Source organism: Pseudophryne corroboree, chromosome 10 (assembly GCF_028390025.1).
Source record: "Pseudophryne corroboree isolate aPseCor3 chromosome 10, aPseCor3.hap2, whole genome shotgun sequence".
Lineage (NCBI taxonomy): Eukaryota > Metazoa > Chordata > Amphibia > Anura > Myobatrachidae > Pseudophryne > Pseudophryne corroboree.
Genome location: NC_086453.1, coordinates 361,105,682 through 361,119,566, shown reverse-complemented (window position 1 = coordinate 361,119,566; position 13,885 = coordinate 361,105,682). Strand labels below are relative to the sequence as shown.

Genomic DNA, 13,885 nt, shown 5'->3' with positions numbered 1-13,885 from the left:
GTCATTCTAGGGCAAGCACAACGGCAAGCTGCGGCTGGAAGCCAAACAATACCCCCACCAGCCCAATCTCCTTCCCCCCTCAAGTCCCCGAACCCCTACAAAATATATCTCCTTCCTCAACCACAACCTCCCCCTCTCCAAACCCCTCCCCCTCTCTTTCCGAAACCCTCTCTGACACAAACCCCCCTTCGCCCCCCTCCCCATCTGTGGCACAAAGCCCCTCTCCACCCCCCTCCCCCTCTCTGACACAAACCCCCTCTTCGACCCACTCCCCCTCTGTGGCCCAACCCACCTCTCTGCCCCCCTCCCCCTCTGTTGCACAAACCCCCTCTCCACCCCCCTCCCCCTCTCTGACACAAACCCCCTTTTTGACCACCTCCCCCTCTGTGGTCCAACCCACCTCTCTGCCCCCTCCCCCTCTGTGACCCAACCCACATCTCCGCCCCCTCCCCCTCTCAAGCAGACCTACCCTCTGGAAGCAGCTCCCCCATCCAGCCTCCTTCCCCCATCCAGCCTCCTTCCCCCATCCAGCCTCCTTCCCCACCCACAGAATGGGCAGCAGAGGCCCCGGAGTAATTTCAGGGAGGATCACATGTGGCTAAGGAGAGTAAGTTTACACACATTTACATATAATTTGTTACCTACTTTAAATTAATAATCAAATAAATGCAGTGTTGTACTGGTCCCAATCTTGGCCCAAGGTCAAATGTTTGTCAGCTTCATCATGGTATGGATGTTGCATTTACATTTGTGTGAGGATCATTAGATGTACAGTGTCTACATCTGCAATGTTTAGGCTGCCCACTCTAGGTCGACACTCATTAGGTCAACAGGGTTGCCTGGACAACAGGGTTTATATGAACTAGCTTATCAGCAAAACAGTTAGACCCGAGTGGCGTTTGGTATGTTTTTGGACTTTTTTACTTGTGCCTGGGTATTCCAATATTTGAACAGTCAACCAGGCTTAGGACACAGTGAGTTGATACACTTCCGCTTACATCGGAACCATTTCCCATTGCAATTGGAGTACACGTGCCGCATGAAGGGGAAAAAAAATGTAATGTATCCATACATAACATGTTGATCTTGTGACATTTGGAATTAGCACATGTCACCTACAGAGGCTGACGTCCAGCCAAAGCTAAATAGAAAATGACTGCCCAACAATAGTGTGTTGCAAAAGCAAACATAAAATATACAGTGTCACATGTAAGGGGTGTGGATCAACAATGTTTAGGCCCAGCAAAATGCAACAGGCAAGAACACAGTCTGTAACTGGATCCTTAGGCTGCACATGCTTGAAATTTGATCCACTGGTGCTTTCCCCTGTATCCCTGTGTGACAGTTCAAGTCTGGGGACATGTGTTGTTAAAGTGACATGGTAAAAATGTTGATTATTCAAAAAAATCAAACAACAAAGCTGTTTGGCAGGATTTCAGGGAGTGTGGGCATGCTAGGATATGTTGTCCTTCTGAAGATGTTGATATGCAGTGTGATGATGCAGGGCCAACCCCAAAAAATACAAGTCTGGGTCACTCCAGATGTGAATGAATCCCAGCATGGTGTGGTACACTTTGAGCATGTTTTATAATTTAAAAATACGTTGCTGAGCATGCTTGTGTGTTGGTCTGCTACTATTTTTTCATTACAAGAACCATGATGTAGTGACTTTGCCAATAAAGTGTGCTTTGTGGCTTGCTTGTGTAATAGGTAATGTGAGTAAGTTAGTAATTTTTTTTTTTTATTGCTCTTCATTTCAGATGGTGCAGTTGGAGATCCCACAAGCCTGCCTGGCATCCTGGCCAGCTTAAAGGGGAACTTGCAGGCCATGCTGGCCGATGTTGAGCGCCTTCAACAATTTTTTTTTAAGTTTACATTTTTTATGTTTGTTAACAAAAAACAACAAAAATTTTTATGTTCACCAATAAAAATTTTGTTTACAGTTAAGCGGTTGTTGTGTTAATTAATGCAATAAATGAACAGCATATTGCCTAGCAGAAATTGGTTACCTTAAAAAATCACACATCAAACTTAAGACTAGTAATTTTATAAAAAAAATGTAAAAAAAAAAAAAATGACAGTTAGGAGCTTATTGTTTAGTAAAACATGTGAACACATTTATTCACACACTACACCTCCACACAAAAAGCTGCAAATTAACATTAGGCCAGGCACAGTTTACACATCTATTTCACTTATTTAAAAAAAACAACAACATGGTAATGATCAATTATGCCTACAAAGTGTTCTGCAGGTATTCTTTGAAGACTTAATTGGTCATGACCATAATCATTCATTACACTAATTGGAATCGTAATTGAGGAAGGCTTGTGGAGTTTGAATTGAAAGGTGTAATTTAACTTGAAAAAAAACACATTGCTGAGCGTTTTTTAGCAAAAGCGTGTGCAATTTTAAGAAGAATGTAAATCTACGAGAAGTTTGGATTTATACGATGAGATTTGTGGTAATGCGATGGGATTGCATTATTGCGATGTCATTTGGCATACGCCTACTTTGTGTAATACTACATACGAAATAGCAAAAATACGTTGGGGGCGTATATTCACTATTGTGCAATGTTTTCGCAATATTGCGTATACCTTGTGCGAACAAAAAAAATAACGAACAACTCGGAATGACCCCCAATATCCACTCACAGCACTCCCACCGAAGCCTTTACTTTCCTTCCCAAGCACTCCCCTCTTTTAATAACTACATTACAGCCCCCCTGCCCCTCCAATGCACACCACCAAGCACTCGCCCTCCTTCCATGCCCATGTCAAAGTACCCATCCCCATTTTTCTGTCCAGCTATCATAGAACTCCCCCCTCACTATCCACCCAACACAGCACCCCCCTAAAATGTCCATCTCACATCACTTCCTAACCCTTCCAATGTCCACATCACAGCATCTCCCTTCAATGAACTTTCCCCTTTCAACAACCTCCACATATCAACCCCCTACTCAGAACACCTAAGTGTCCACCCCACAGCACTCTCTCTCTCCCCCACTCAGTCCACAGCAATCTCCCTGGCTCCTCCAATAACCACCCCTCAGCAGCACAAACTTACCTGCTCTACTTTGCCTAGTCTCCTGTAGCTCCTCAGCTCTTCTTGTCTGATGATGGCAACCTCCCCAGCAGTGGCACGCAGCAGCCCGATGCACATGCTTAGTCACAGCTGACTGTCAGTGAGGGAGGAGCTCAGGGGAAGTAGAGCTGCCTAGCTATCTTCTCTTTTTGTGTTATAGTGCAGAGCGGCCAGGCAGTGAGTATCCGCTCTACCTTCCTGCCTCACACAGCTGGTCATGTGCAAGCAGAGCAGATGGCACCATGCCCCCCATGCCAGCCCACCACTGGCTGCATTTAACCTATAAAAGTAGATGCCAGTACTTTAATTAATCTGACTTAATAATATGCTCATTCATTGACCACAAGAGGTCAATAACGAACACCCAACAGAATGTTTTCCGATACTGCAGCCAGACTCATGACGAGTATGTGCTATAAGGCTCCTTTTGATTAATTCATGTCTATAGTCTGCAAAGAGCAACTTCATGTCCCTCAGTAAAGGGTTTTTATTTTTACCTATCGCTCTCCTTCAGGAGAGAAGAGAAGAAAAATCCATATGGATTTAGGCGATGAATGAAATTGAAACCCAGGGAATTGGGCAAGTTGTTTATTTCAAATGAAAAAGTTAAACCGTAATGGGATTAGTAATATTGGCTAAGTCTGTTGAAATACATATAACAGGAGACCATGGAGGTCATTCAGATCTGATCGATGGGCTGCGTTTTTTGCTGTCTTGCGATCAGATTGTCGCCACCTACAGGGGGAGTGTATTTTTGCTGTGCAAGAGTGTGAAACTATGGGGTAAATTTACTAATATGGGAGTTCTATTTAAGATGGGATGTTGCCCACAGCAACCAATCATATTCCAGGTATTATATTCTAGAAGGTGTTCGATAAATGAGAAGTAGAATCTGATTGGTTGCTATGGGCAACACCCATCTTAAATAGAACTCCCATCTTAGTAAATTTACCCCTTTGTGTACGCCGAGCTGCTAAAATTCTGTGTGTGCAGATTCTGCGCAGCCCAGGACTTACTCTTCCAGTGCGATTGGGGCCAGAGCTGACGTCAGAAACTCTCACTGAAAATGATTGGGAATGCCTGTGTTATCTAGAACACTCCGAGTAAACGGTCAGTTACCACCCACAAACTGTTTTCTCCTGTCAATTACCTTGCGAACGCCCATGTGAATGGATTTTTTGCAACTTCTTGTCTCTGTCCGACGATCCCCGTTATTGTTGTCCGACGTGCATGCGCATTGCAGTTAGGATCTGATCGCCCGCTGTGCAAAAAACGCACAGCAGCGATCAGATCTGAAATACCCCCAATGGCATGAGCCGTACAACAGATATTTCTTTCATCCCAGGCTAAATGAGGCCCAGTGTAAAGCATTTGGAAAAGTTTACTGAGTACTGACACTGGGGTTACACTTGATAGATGTTTTGGAAAATATGTTTTCTTACCTGTTTCCTTCTAGACATTTAATATATGGCATTATGTGAGACCAATCAAATGCTCCGGTACGTGTGTTAATCCATTTGTTCAGCTCCATAATACAAGGCTCAGAGCACTTCAGCACAAGGATCTGTTTGAAATATCCACTGGCTGTATATAGATGATGAATGTAGGATCCAAAACTGATGTCAATCAAAATGTCTCCCTTAATGTGACCTGCAATGAAAGATCCCAGTGATTACAGAGTGAAATATAATATGCAGCATCTACAGTACTCTACTATGCATCATTCTGTAATGTCCTGTTCCAGGTAAAGATGTGCGGATTCGAATTTACTATTTATTTTTATTTTTTCACAAAATGTATTTCAAGTTTGGATTTATCCAGATTTATCTTGTTGGTTATCCAAAAGAAGTGAGAACCCGCACATCCCTAGATACAGGTAAGCCACTTCCTCACAACACACCCGTTGCTCCTTCAGGGTAATGTATGAGGTATGTAAGTTCTTCTTTGATCAGCATTTCCAGTAACTGGGGCCACTTTTCCAGCATAAACACACAGACATTTATACCTCTTTTACACTGACAATTTTATCCTGGGATTTTGCACGTGAACGCGCATTTTTGTCAGTGTAAGAGGGTACACTTTCAATTTCCCGGGACAAGCATCCCAGGATCTCAACCCAGGTCTCGATCTGGGTTGAATCTGGGATCATCCCGGGAAGCTGTGCAGTGTAAACGGGTATACCGGGAAAAGGTGACCCGGCACCCATTCTCTGCATAGGAGGAGGTGGTGCTTGGAGAAGATTATCTCCAAGCACCGCCTCCGGGAGAGTCACCGGTGACGTCACCGACCCAGTAATATGCCGGGTCGGGCCGTTAATGTAAAAGGGTAATTCCCGGGAAATATCTGGGACACATTCCCAGGAATGACCAGAGCCTGTGAGTGTAAAAGGGGTATTACAGACCTGAGAAGTGTCATAAAGCAGGCTGAGTGCTGCATAAGCTAGAAGCCACATAAGTGCCCTGGTTTTTGTGACTATTGTTAAGGACAGGACAGGGCTAGCATTAGTGATGTCATTTTTAGGTCATGTGCCTTTGTCTGCCTATTAGTGAACTTGTAGGAGGAGTTGTTAGATTAGTACTTATAGGTAGGTCTGGGGGCCATCTTTCTCTGTCATTTGGAAGCAGTGAGTATATGTGCCTTCACTGTGTTGCATATTGTAGAGATGAGCGGGTTCGGTTTCTTTGAATCCGAACCCGCACGAACTTCACTTTTTTTTTCACGGGTCCGAGCGACTCGGATCTTCCCGCCTTGCTCGGTTAACCCGAGCGCGCCCGAACGTCATCATGACGCTGTCGGATTCTCGCGAGACTCGGATTCTATATAAGGAGCCGCGCGTCGCCGCCATTTTCACACGTGCATTGAGATTGATAGGGAGAGGACGTGGCTGGCGTCCTCTCCATTAGAATAGATTAGAAGAGAGAGAGAGAGAGAGAGATTGTGCAGACAGAGTTTACCACAGTGACCAGTGCAGTTGTTGTTAAGTTAACTTTTATTTAATATATCCGTTCTCTGTTATATCCGTTCTCTGCCTGAAAAAAACGATACACAGCAGTCACACAGTGTGACTCAGTCTGTGTGCACTCAGCTCAGCCCAGTGTGCTGCACATCAATGTATAAAAGCTTATAATAATTGTGGGGGAGACTGGGGAGCACTGCAGGTTGTTATAGCAGGAGCCAGGAGTACATAATATTATATTAATTTAAAATTAAACAGTGCACACTTTTGCTGCAGGAGTGCCACTGCCAGTGTGACTAGTGGTGACCAGTGCCTGACCACCAGTATAGTAGTATATTGTTGTATACTATCTCTTTATCAACCAGTCTATATTAGCAGCAGACACAGTACAGTGCGGTAGTTCACGGCTGTGGCTACCTCTGTGTCGGCAGTCGGCACTCGGCAGGCAGTCCGTCCATCCATAATTGTATAATTATATACCACCTAACCGTGGTATTTTTTTTTCTTTCTTTATACCGTCGTCATAGTCATACTAGTTGTTACGAGTATACTACTATCTCTTTATCAACCAGTGTACAGTGCGGTAGTTCACGGCTGTGGCTACCTCTGTGTCGGCAGTCGGCAGGCAGTCCGTCCATCCATAATTGTATTATTATAATATATACCACCTAACCATGGTTTTTTTTTTCATTCTTTATACCGTCATAGTGTCATACTAGTTGTTACGAGTATACTACTATCTCTTTATCAACCAGTGTACAGTGCGGTAGTTCACGGCTGTGGCTACCTCTGTGTCGGCAGTCGGCAGGCAGTCCGTCCATCCATAATTGTATTATAATATATACCACCTAACCGTGGTTTTTTTTTCATTCTTTATACCGTCATAGTGTCATACTAGTTGTTACGAGTATACTACTATCTCTTTATCAACCAGTGTACAGTGCGGTAGTTCACGGCTGTGGCTACCTCTGTGTCGGCAGTCGGCAGGCAGTCCGTCCATCCATAATTGTATTATAATATATACCACCTAACCGTGGTTTTTTTTTCATTCTTTATACCGTCATAGTCAGTCATACTAGTTGTTACGAGTATACGACTATCTCTTTATCAACCAGTGTACAGTGCGGTAGTTCACGGCTGTGGCTACCTCTGTGTCGGCACTCGGCAGGCAGTCCGTCCATCCATAATTGTATTATAATATATACCACCTAACCGTGGTTTTTTTTTCATTCTTTATACCGTCATAGTGTCATACTAGTTGTTACGAGTATACTACTATCTCTTTATCAACCAGTGTACAGTGCGGTAGTTCACGGCTGTGGCTACCTCTGTGTCGGCAGTCGGCAGGCAGTCCGTCCATCCATAATTGTATTATAATATATACCACCTAACCGTGGTTTTTTTTTCATTCTTTATACCGTCATAGTGTCATACTAGTTGTTACGAGTATACTACTATCTCTTTATCAACCAGTGTACAGTGCGGTAGTTCACGGCTGTGGCTACCTCTGTGTCGGCAGTCGGCAGGCAGTCCGTCCATCCATAATTGTATTATAATATATACCACCTAACCGTGGTTTTTTTTTCATTCTTTATACCGTCATAGTCAGTCATACTAGTTGTTACGAGTATACTACTATCTCTTTATCAACCAGTGTACAGTGCGGTAGTTCACGGCTGTGGCTACCTCTGTGTCGGAACTCGGCAGGCAGTCCGTCCATCCATAATTGTATTACAATATATACCACCTAACCGTGGTTTTTTTTTCATTCTTTATACCGTCATAGTCAGTCATACTAGTTGTTACGAGTATACTACTATCTCTTTATCAACCAGTGTACAGTGCGGTAGTTCACGGCTGTGGCTACCTCTGTGTCGGAACTCGGCAGGCAGTCCGTCCATCCATAATTGTATTACAATATATACCACCTAACCGTGTTTTTTTTTTCATTCTTTATACCGTCATAGTCAGTCATACTAGTTGTTACGAGTATACTACTATCTCTTTATCAACCAGTGTACAGTGCGGTAGTTCACGGCTGTGGCTACCTCTGTGTCGGAACTCGGCAGGCAGTCCGTCCATCCATAATTGTATTATTATAATATATACCACCTAACCGTGGTTTTTTTTTCATTCTTTATACCGTCATAGTGTCATACTAGTTGTTACGAGTATACTACTATCTCTTTATCAACCAGTGTACAGTGCGGTAGTTCACGGCTGTGGCTACCTCTGTGTCGGCAGTCGGCAGGCAGTCCGTCCATCCATAATTGTATTATAATATATACCACCTAACCGTGGTTTTTTTTTCATTCTTTATACCGTCATAGTCAGTCATACTAGTTGTTACGAGTATACTACTATCTCTTTATCAACCAGTGTACAGTGCGGTAGTTCACAGCTGTGGCTACCTCTGTGTCGGAACTCGGCAGGCAGTCCGTCCATCCATAATTGTATTACAATATATACCACCTAACCGTGGTTTTTTTTTCATTCTTTATACCGTCATAGTCAGTCATACTAGTTGTTACGAGTATACTACTATCTCTTTATCAACCAGTGTACAGTGCGGTAGTTCACGGCTGTGGCTACCTCTGTGTCGGAACTCGGCAGGCAGTCCGTCCATCCATAATTGTATTATTATAATATATACCACCTAACCGTGTTTTTTTTTTCATTCTTTATACCGTCATAGTGTCATACTAGTTGTTACGAGTATACTACTATCTCTTTATCAACCAGTGTACAGTGCGGTAGTTCACGGCTGTGGCTACCTCTGTGTCGGCAGTCGGCAGGCAGTCCGTCCATCCATAATTGTATTATAATATATACCACCTAACCGTGGTTTTTTTTTCATTCTTTATACCGTCATAGTCAGTCATACTAGTTGTTACGAGTATACTACTATCTCTTTATCAACCAGTGTACAGTGCGGTAGTTCACGGCTGTGGCTACCTCTGTGTCGGAACTCGGCAGGCAGTCCGTCCATCCATAATTGTATTACAATATATACCACCTAACCGTGGTTTTTTTTTCATTCTTTATACCGTCATAGTCAGTCATACTAGTTGTTACGAGTATACTACTATCTCTTTATCAACCAGTGTACAGTGCGGTAGTTCACGGCTGTGGCTACCTCTGTGTCGGCACTCGGCAGGCAGTCCGTCCATCCATAATTGTATTACAATATATACCACCTAACCGTGGTTTTTTTATACCACCTAACCGTGGCAGTCCGTCCATAATTGTATACTAGTATCCAATCCATCCATCTCCATTGTTTACCTGAGGTGCCTTTTAGTTCTGCCTATAAAATATGGAGAACAAAAAAGTTGAGGTTCCAAAATTAGGGAAAGATCAAGATCCACTTCCACCTCGTGCTGAAGCTGCTGCCACTAGTCATGGCCGAGACGATGAAATGCCAGCAACGTCGTCTGCCAAGGCCGATGCCCAATGTCATAGTACAGAGCATGTCAAATCCAAAACACCAAATATCAGAAAAAAAAGGACTCCAAAACCTAAAATAAAATTGTCGGAGGAGAAGCGTAAACTTGCCAATATGCCATTTACCACACGGAGTGGCAAGGAACGGCTGAGGCCCTGGCCTATGTTCATGGCTAGTGGTTCAGCTTCACATGAGGATGGAAGCACTCAGCCTCTCGCTAGAAAACTGAAAAGACTCAAGCTGGCAAAAGCACCGCAAAGAACTGTGCGTTCTTTGAAATCCCAAATCCACAAGGAGAGTCCAATTGTGTCGTTTGCGATGCCTGACCTTCCCAACACTGGACGTGAAGAGCATGCGCCTTCCACTATTTGCATGCCCCCTGCAAGTGCTGGAAGGAGCACCCGCAGTCCAGTTCCTGATAGTCAGATTGAAGATGTCAGTGTTGAAGTACACCAGGATGAGGAGGATATGGGTGTTGCTGGCGCTGGGGAGGAAATTGACCAGAAGGATTCTGATGGTGAGGTGGTTTGTTTAAGTCAGGCACCCGGGGAGACACCTGTTGTCCGTGGGAGGAATATGGCCGTTGACATGCCAGGTGAAAATACCAAAAAAATCAGCTCTTCGGTGTGGAGGTATTTCACCAGAAATGCGGACAACAGGTGTCAAGCCGTGTGTTCCCTTTGTCAAGCTGTAATAAGTAGGGGTAAGGACGTTAACCACCTCGGAACATCCTCCCTTATACGTCACCTGCAGCGCATTCATAATAAGTCAGTGACAAGTTCAAAAACTTTGGGTGACAGCGGAAGCAGTCCACTGACCAGTAAATCCCTTCCTCTTGTAACCAAGCTCACGCAAACCACCCCACCAACTCCCTCAGTGTCAATTTCCTCCTTCCCCAGGAATGCCAATAGTCCTGCAGGCCATGTCACTGGCAAGTCTGACGAGTCCTCTCCTGCCTGGGATTCCTCCGATGCATCCTTGCGTGTAACGCCTACTGCTGCTGGCGCTGCTGTTGTTGCCGCTGGGAGTCGATGGTCATCCCAGAGGGGAAGTCGTAAGCCCACTTGTACTACTTCCAGTAAGCAATTGACTGTTCAACAGTCCTTTGCGAGGAAGATGAAATATCACAGCAGTCATCCTACTGCAAAGCGGATAACTGAGTCCTTGACAACTATGTTGGTGTTAGACGTGCGTCCGGTATCCGCCGTTAGTTCACAGGGAACTAGACAATTTATTGAGGCAGTGTGCCCCCGTTACCAAATACCATCTAGGTTCCACTTCTCTAGGCAGGCGATACCGAGAATGTACACGGACGTCAGAAAAAGACTCACCAGTGTCCTAAAAAATGCAGTTGTACCCAATGTCCACTTAACCACGGACATGTGGACAAGTGGAGCAGGGCAGGGTCAGGACTATATGACTGTGACAGCCCACTGGGTAGATGTATGGACTCCCGCCGCAAGAACAGCAGCGGCGGCACCAGTAGCAGCATCTCGCAAACGCCAACTCTTTCCTAGGCAGGCTACGCTTTGTATCACCGCTTTCCAGAATACGCACACAGCTGAAAACCTCTTACGGCAACTGAGGAAGATCATCGCGGAATGGCTTACCCCAATTGGACTCTCCTGTGGATTTGTGGCATCGGACAACGCCAGCAATATTGTGTGTGCATTAAATATGGGCAAATTCCAGCACGTCCCATGTTTTGCACATACCTTGAATTTGGTGGTGCAGAATTTTTTAAAAAACGACAGGGGCGTGCAAGAGATGCTGTCGGTGGCCAGAAAAATTGCGGGACACTTTCGGCGTACAGGCACCACGTACAGAAGACTGGAGCACCACCAAAAACTACTGAACCTGCCCTGCCATCATCTGAAGCAAGAAGTGGTAACGAGGTGGAATTCAACCCTCTATATGCTTCAGAGGTTGGAGGAGCAGCAAAAGGCCATTCAAGCCTATACAATTGAGCACGATATAGGAGATGGAATGCACCTGTCTCAAGTGCAGTGGAGAATGATTTCAACGTTGTGCAAGGTTCTGATGCCCTTTGAACTTGCCACACGTGAAGTCAGTTCAGACACTGCCAGCCTGAGTCAGGTCATTCCCCTCATCAGGCTTTTGCAGAAGAAGCTGGAGGCAATGAAGAAGGAGCTAACACGGAGCGATTCCGCTAGGCATGTGGGACTTGTGGATGCAGCCCTTAATTCGCTTAACAAGGATTCACGGGTGGTCAATCTGTTGAAATCAGAGCACTACATTTTGGCCACCGTGCTCGATCCTAGATTTAAATCCTACCTTGGATCTCTCTTTCCGGCAGACACAGGTCTGCTGGGGTTGAAAGACCTGCTGGTGACAAAATTGTCAAGTCAAGCGGAACGCGACCTGTCAACATCTCCTCCTTCACATTCTCCCGCAACTGGGGGTGCGAGGAAAAGGCTCAGAATTCCGAGCCCACCCGCTGGCGGTGATGCAGGGCAGTCTGGAGCGACTGCTGATGCTGACATCTGGTCCGGACTGAAGGACCTGACAACGATTACGGACATGTCGTCTACTGTCACTGCATATGATTCTCTCAACATTGATAGAATGGTGGAGGATTATATGAGTGACCGCATCCAAGTAGGCACGTCACACAGTCCGTACTTATACTGGCAGGAAAAAGAGGCAATTTGGAGGCCCTTGCACAAACTGGCTTTATTCTACCTAAGTTGCCCTCCCACAAGTGTGTACTCCGAAAGAGTGTTTAGTGCCGCCGCTCACCTTGTCAGCAATCGGCGTACGAGGTTACATCCAGAAAATGTGGAGAAGATGATGTTCATTAAAATGAATTATAATCAATTCCTCCGCGGAGACATTGACCAGCAGCAATTGCCTCCACAAAGTACACAGGGAGCTGAGATGGTGGATTCCAGTGGGGACGAATTGATAATCTGTGAGGAGGGGGATGTACACGGTGATATATCGGAGGGTGAAGATGAGGTGGACATCTTGCCTCTGTAGAGCCAGTTTGTGCAAGGAGAGATTAATTGCTTCTTTTTTGGGGGGGGTCCAAACCAACCCGTCATATCAGTCACAGTCGTGTGGCAGACCCTGTCACTGAAATGATGGGTTGGTTAAAGTGTGCATGTCCTGTTTTGTTTATACAACATAAGGGTGGGTGGGAGGGCCCAAGGATAATTCCATCTTGCACCTCTTTTTTCTTTTCTTTTTCTTTGCATCATGTGCTGATTGGGGAGGGTTTTTTGGAAGGGACATCCTGCGTGACACTGCAGTGCCACTCCTAGATGGGCCCGGTGTTTGTGTCGGCCACTAGGGTCGCTAATCTTACTCACACAGCTACCTCATTGCGCCTCTTTTTTTCTTTGCGTCATGTGCTGTTTGGGGAGGGTTTTTTGGAAGGGACATCCTGCGTGACACTGCAGTGCCACTCCTAGATGTGCCCGGTGTTTGTGTCGGCCACTAGGGTCGCTAATCTTACTCACACAGTCAGCTACCTCATTGCGCCTCTTTTTTTCTTTGCGTCATGTGCTGTTTGGGGAGGGTTTTTTGGAAGGGCCATCCTGCGTGACACTGCAGTGCCACTCCTAGATGGGCCCGGTGTTTGTGTCGGCCACTAGGGTCGCTAATCTTACTCACACAGCTACCTCATTGCGCCTCTTTTTTTCTTTGCGTCATGTGCTGTTTGGGGAGGGTTTTTTGGAAGGGACATCCTGCGTGACACTGCAGTGCCACTCCTAGATGGGCCCGGTGTTTGTGTCGGCCACTAGGGTCGCTTATCTTACTCACACAGCGACCTCGGTGCAAATTTTAGGACTAAAAATAATATTGTGAGGTGTGAGGTATTCAGAATAGACTGAAAATGAGTGTAAATTATGGTTTTTGAGGTTAATAATACTTTGGGATCAAAATGACCCCCAAATTCTATGATTTAAGCTGTTTTTTAGTGTTTTTGGAAAAAAACACCCGAATCCAAAACACACCCGAATCCGACAAAAATAATTCGGTGAGGTTTTGCCAAAACGCGTTCGAACCCAAAACACGGCCGCGGAACCGAACCCAAAACCAAAACACAAAACCCGAAAAATTTCAGGCGCTCGTCTCTAATATTTAGTGCATATAATTTTTCCCATTACTCTCTCTTCCTGCTTGTTCCCCTTTCATTGTGTGCTTCCCTCATTTGCCTCCTACCTACAATGCCCCGTCCTCGTATGTCTGCGCACCCCCACCACCTGGCTGAGGCTGCACACTTATCGCTGCCGGATATTGTTGGCCTCATGTCTGGGTGGTCCCCTCCACTCCTGCCTTGCTTAATGCGCCTGCTGGGTCTTGGCCGCGGCCTGCAGCTGGCGTCCGCTCTCGTCTAGTGGCGGCTGGTGGTGGGCGTGGCTGAGCGG

The 13,885-nt window shown here is 45.6% G+C and overlaps 1 protein-coding gene across 1 annotated transcript in view; it reads right to left on the bottom strand.

The window, feature by feature from the left end:
- Positions 1-13,885, bottom strand: part of LOC134965374 (nicotinamide N-methyltransferase-like) — a 90,263-nt gene that overhangs the window by 52,868 nt on the left and 23,510 nt on the right. The window contains exon 2 of the mRNA XM_063941840.1: positions 4,533-4,740. Within this exon, the coding sequence (XP_063797910.1) occupies positions 4,533-4,740 (208 nt within the window). The remainder of the gene's footprint in view (positions 1-4,532; positions 4,741-13,885) is intronic.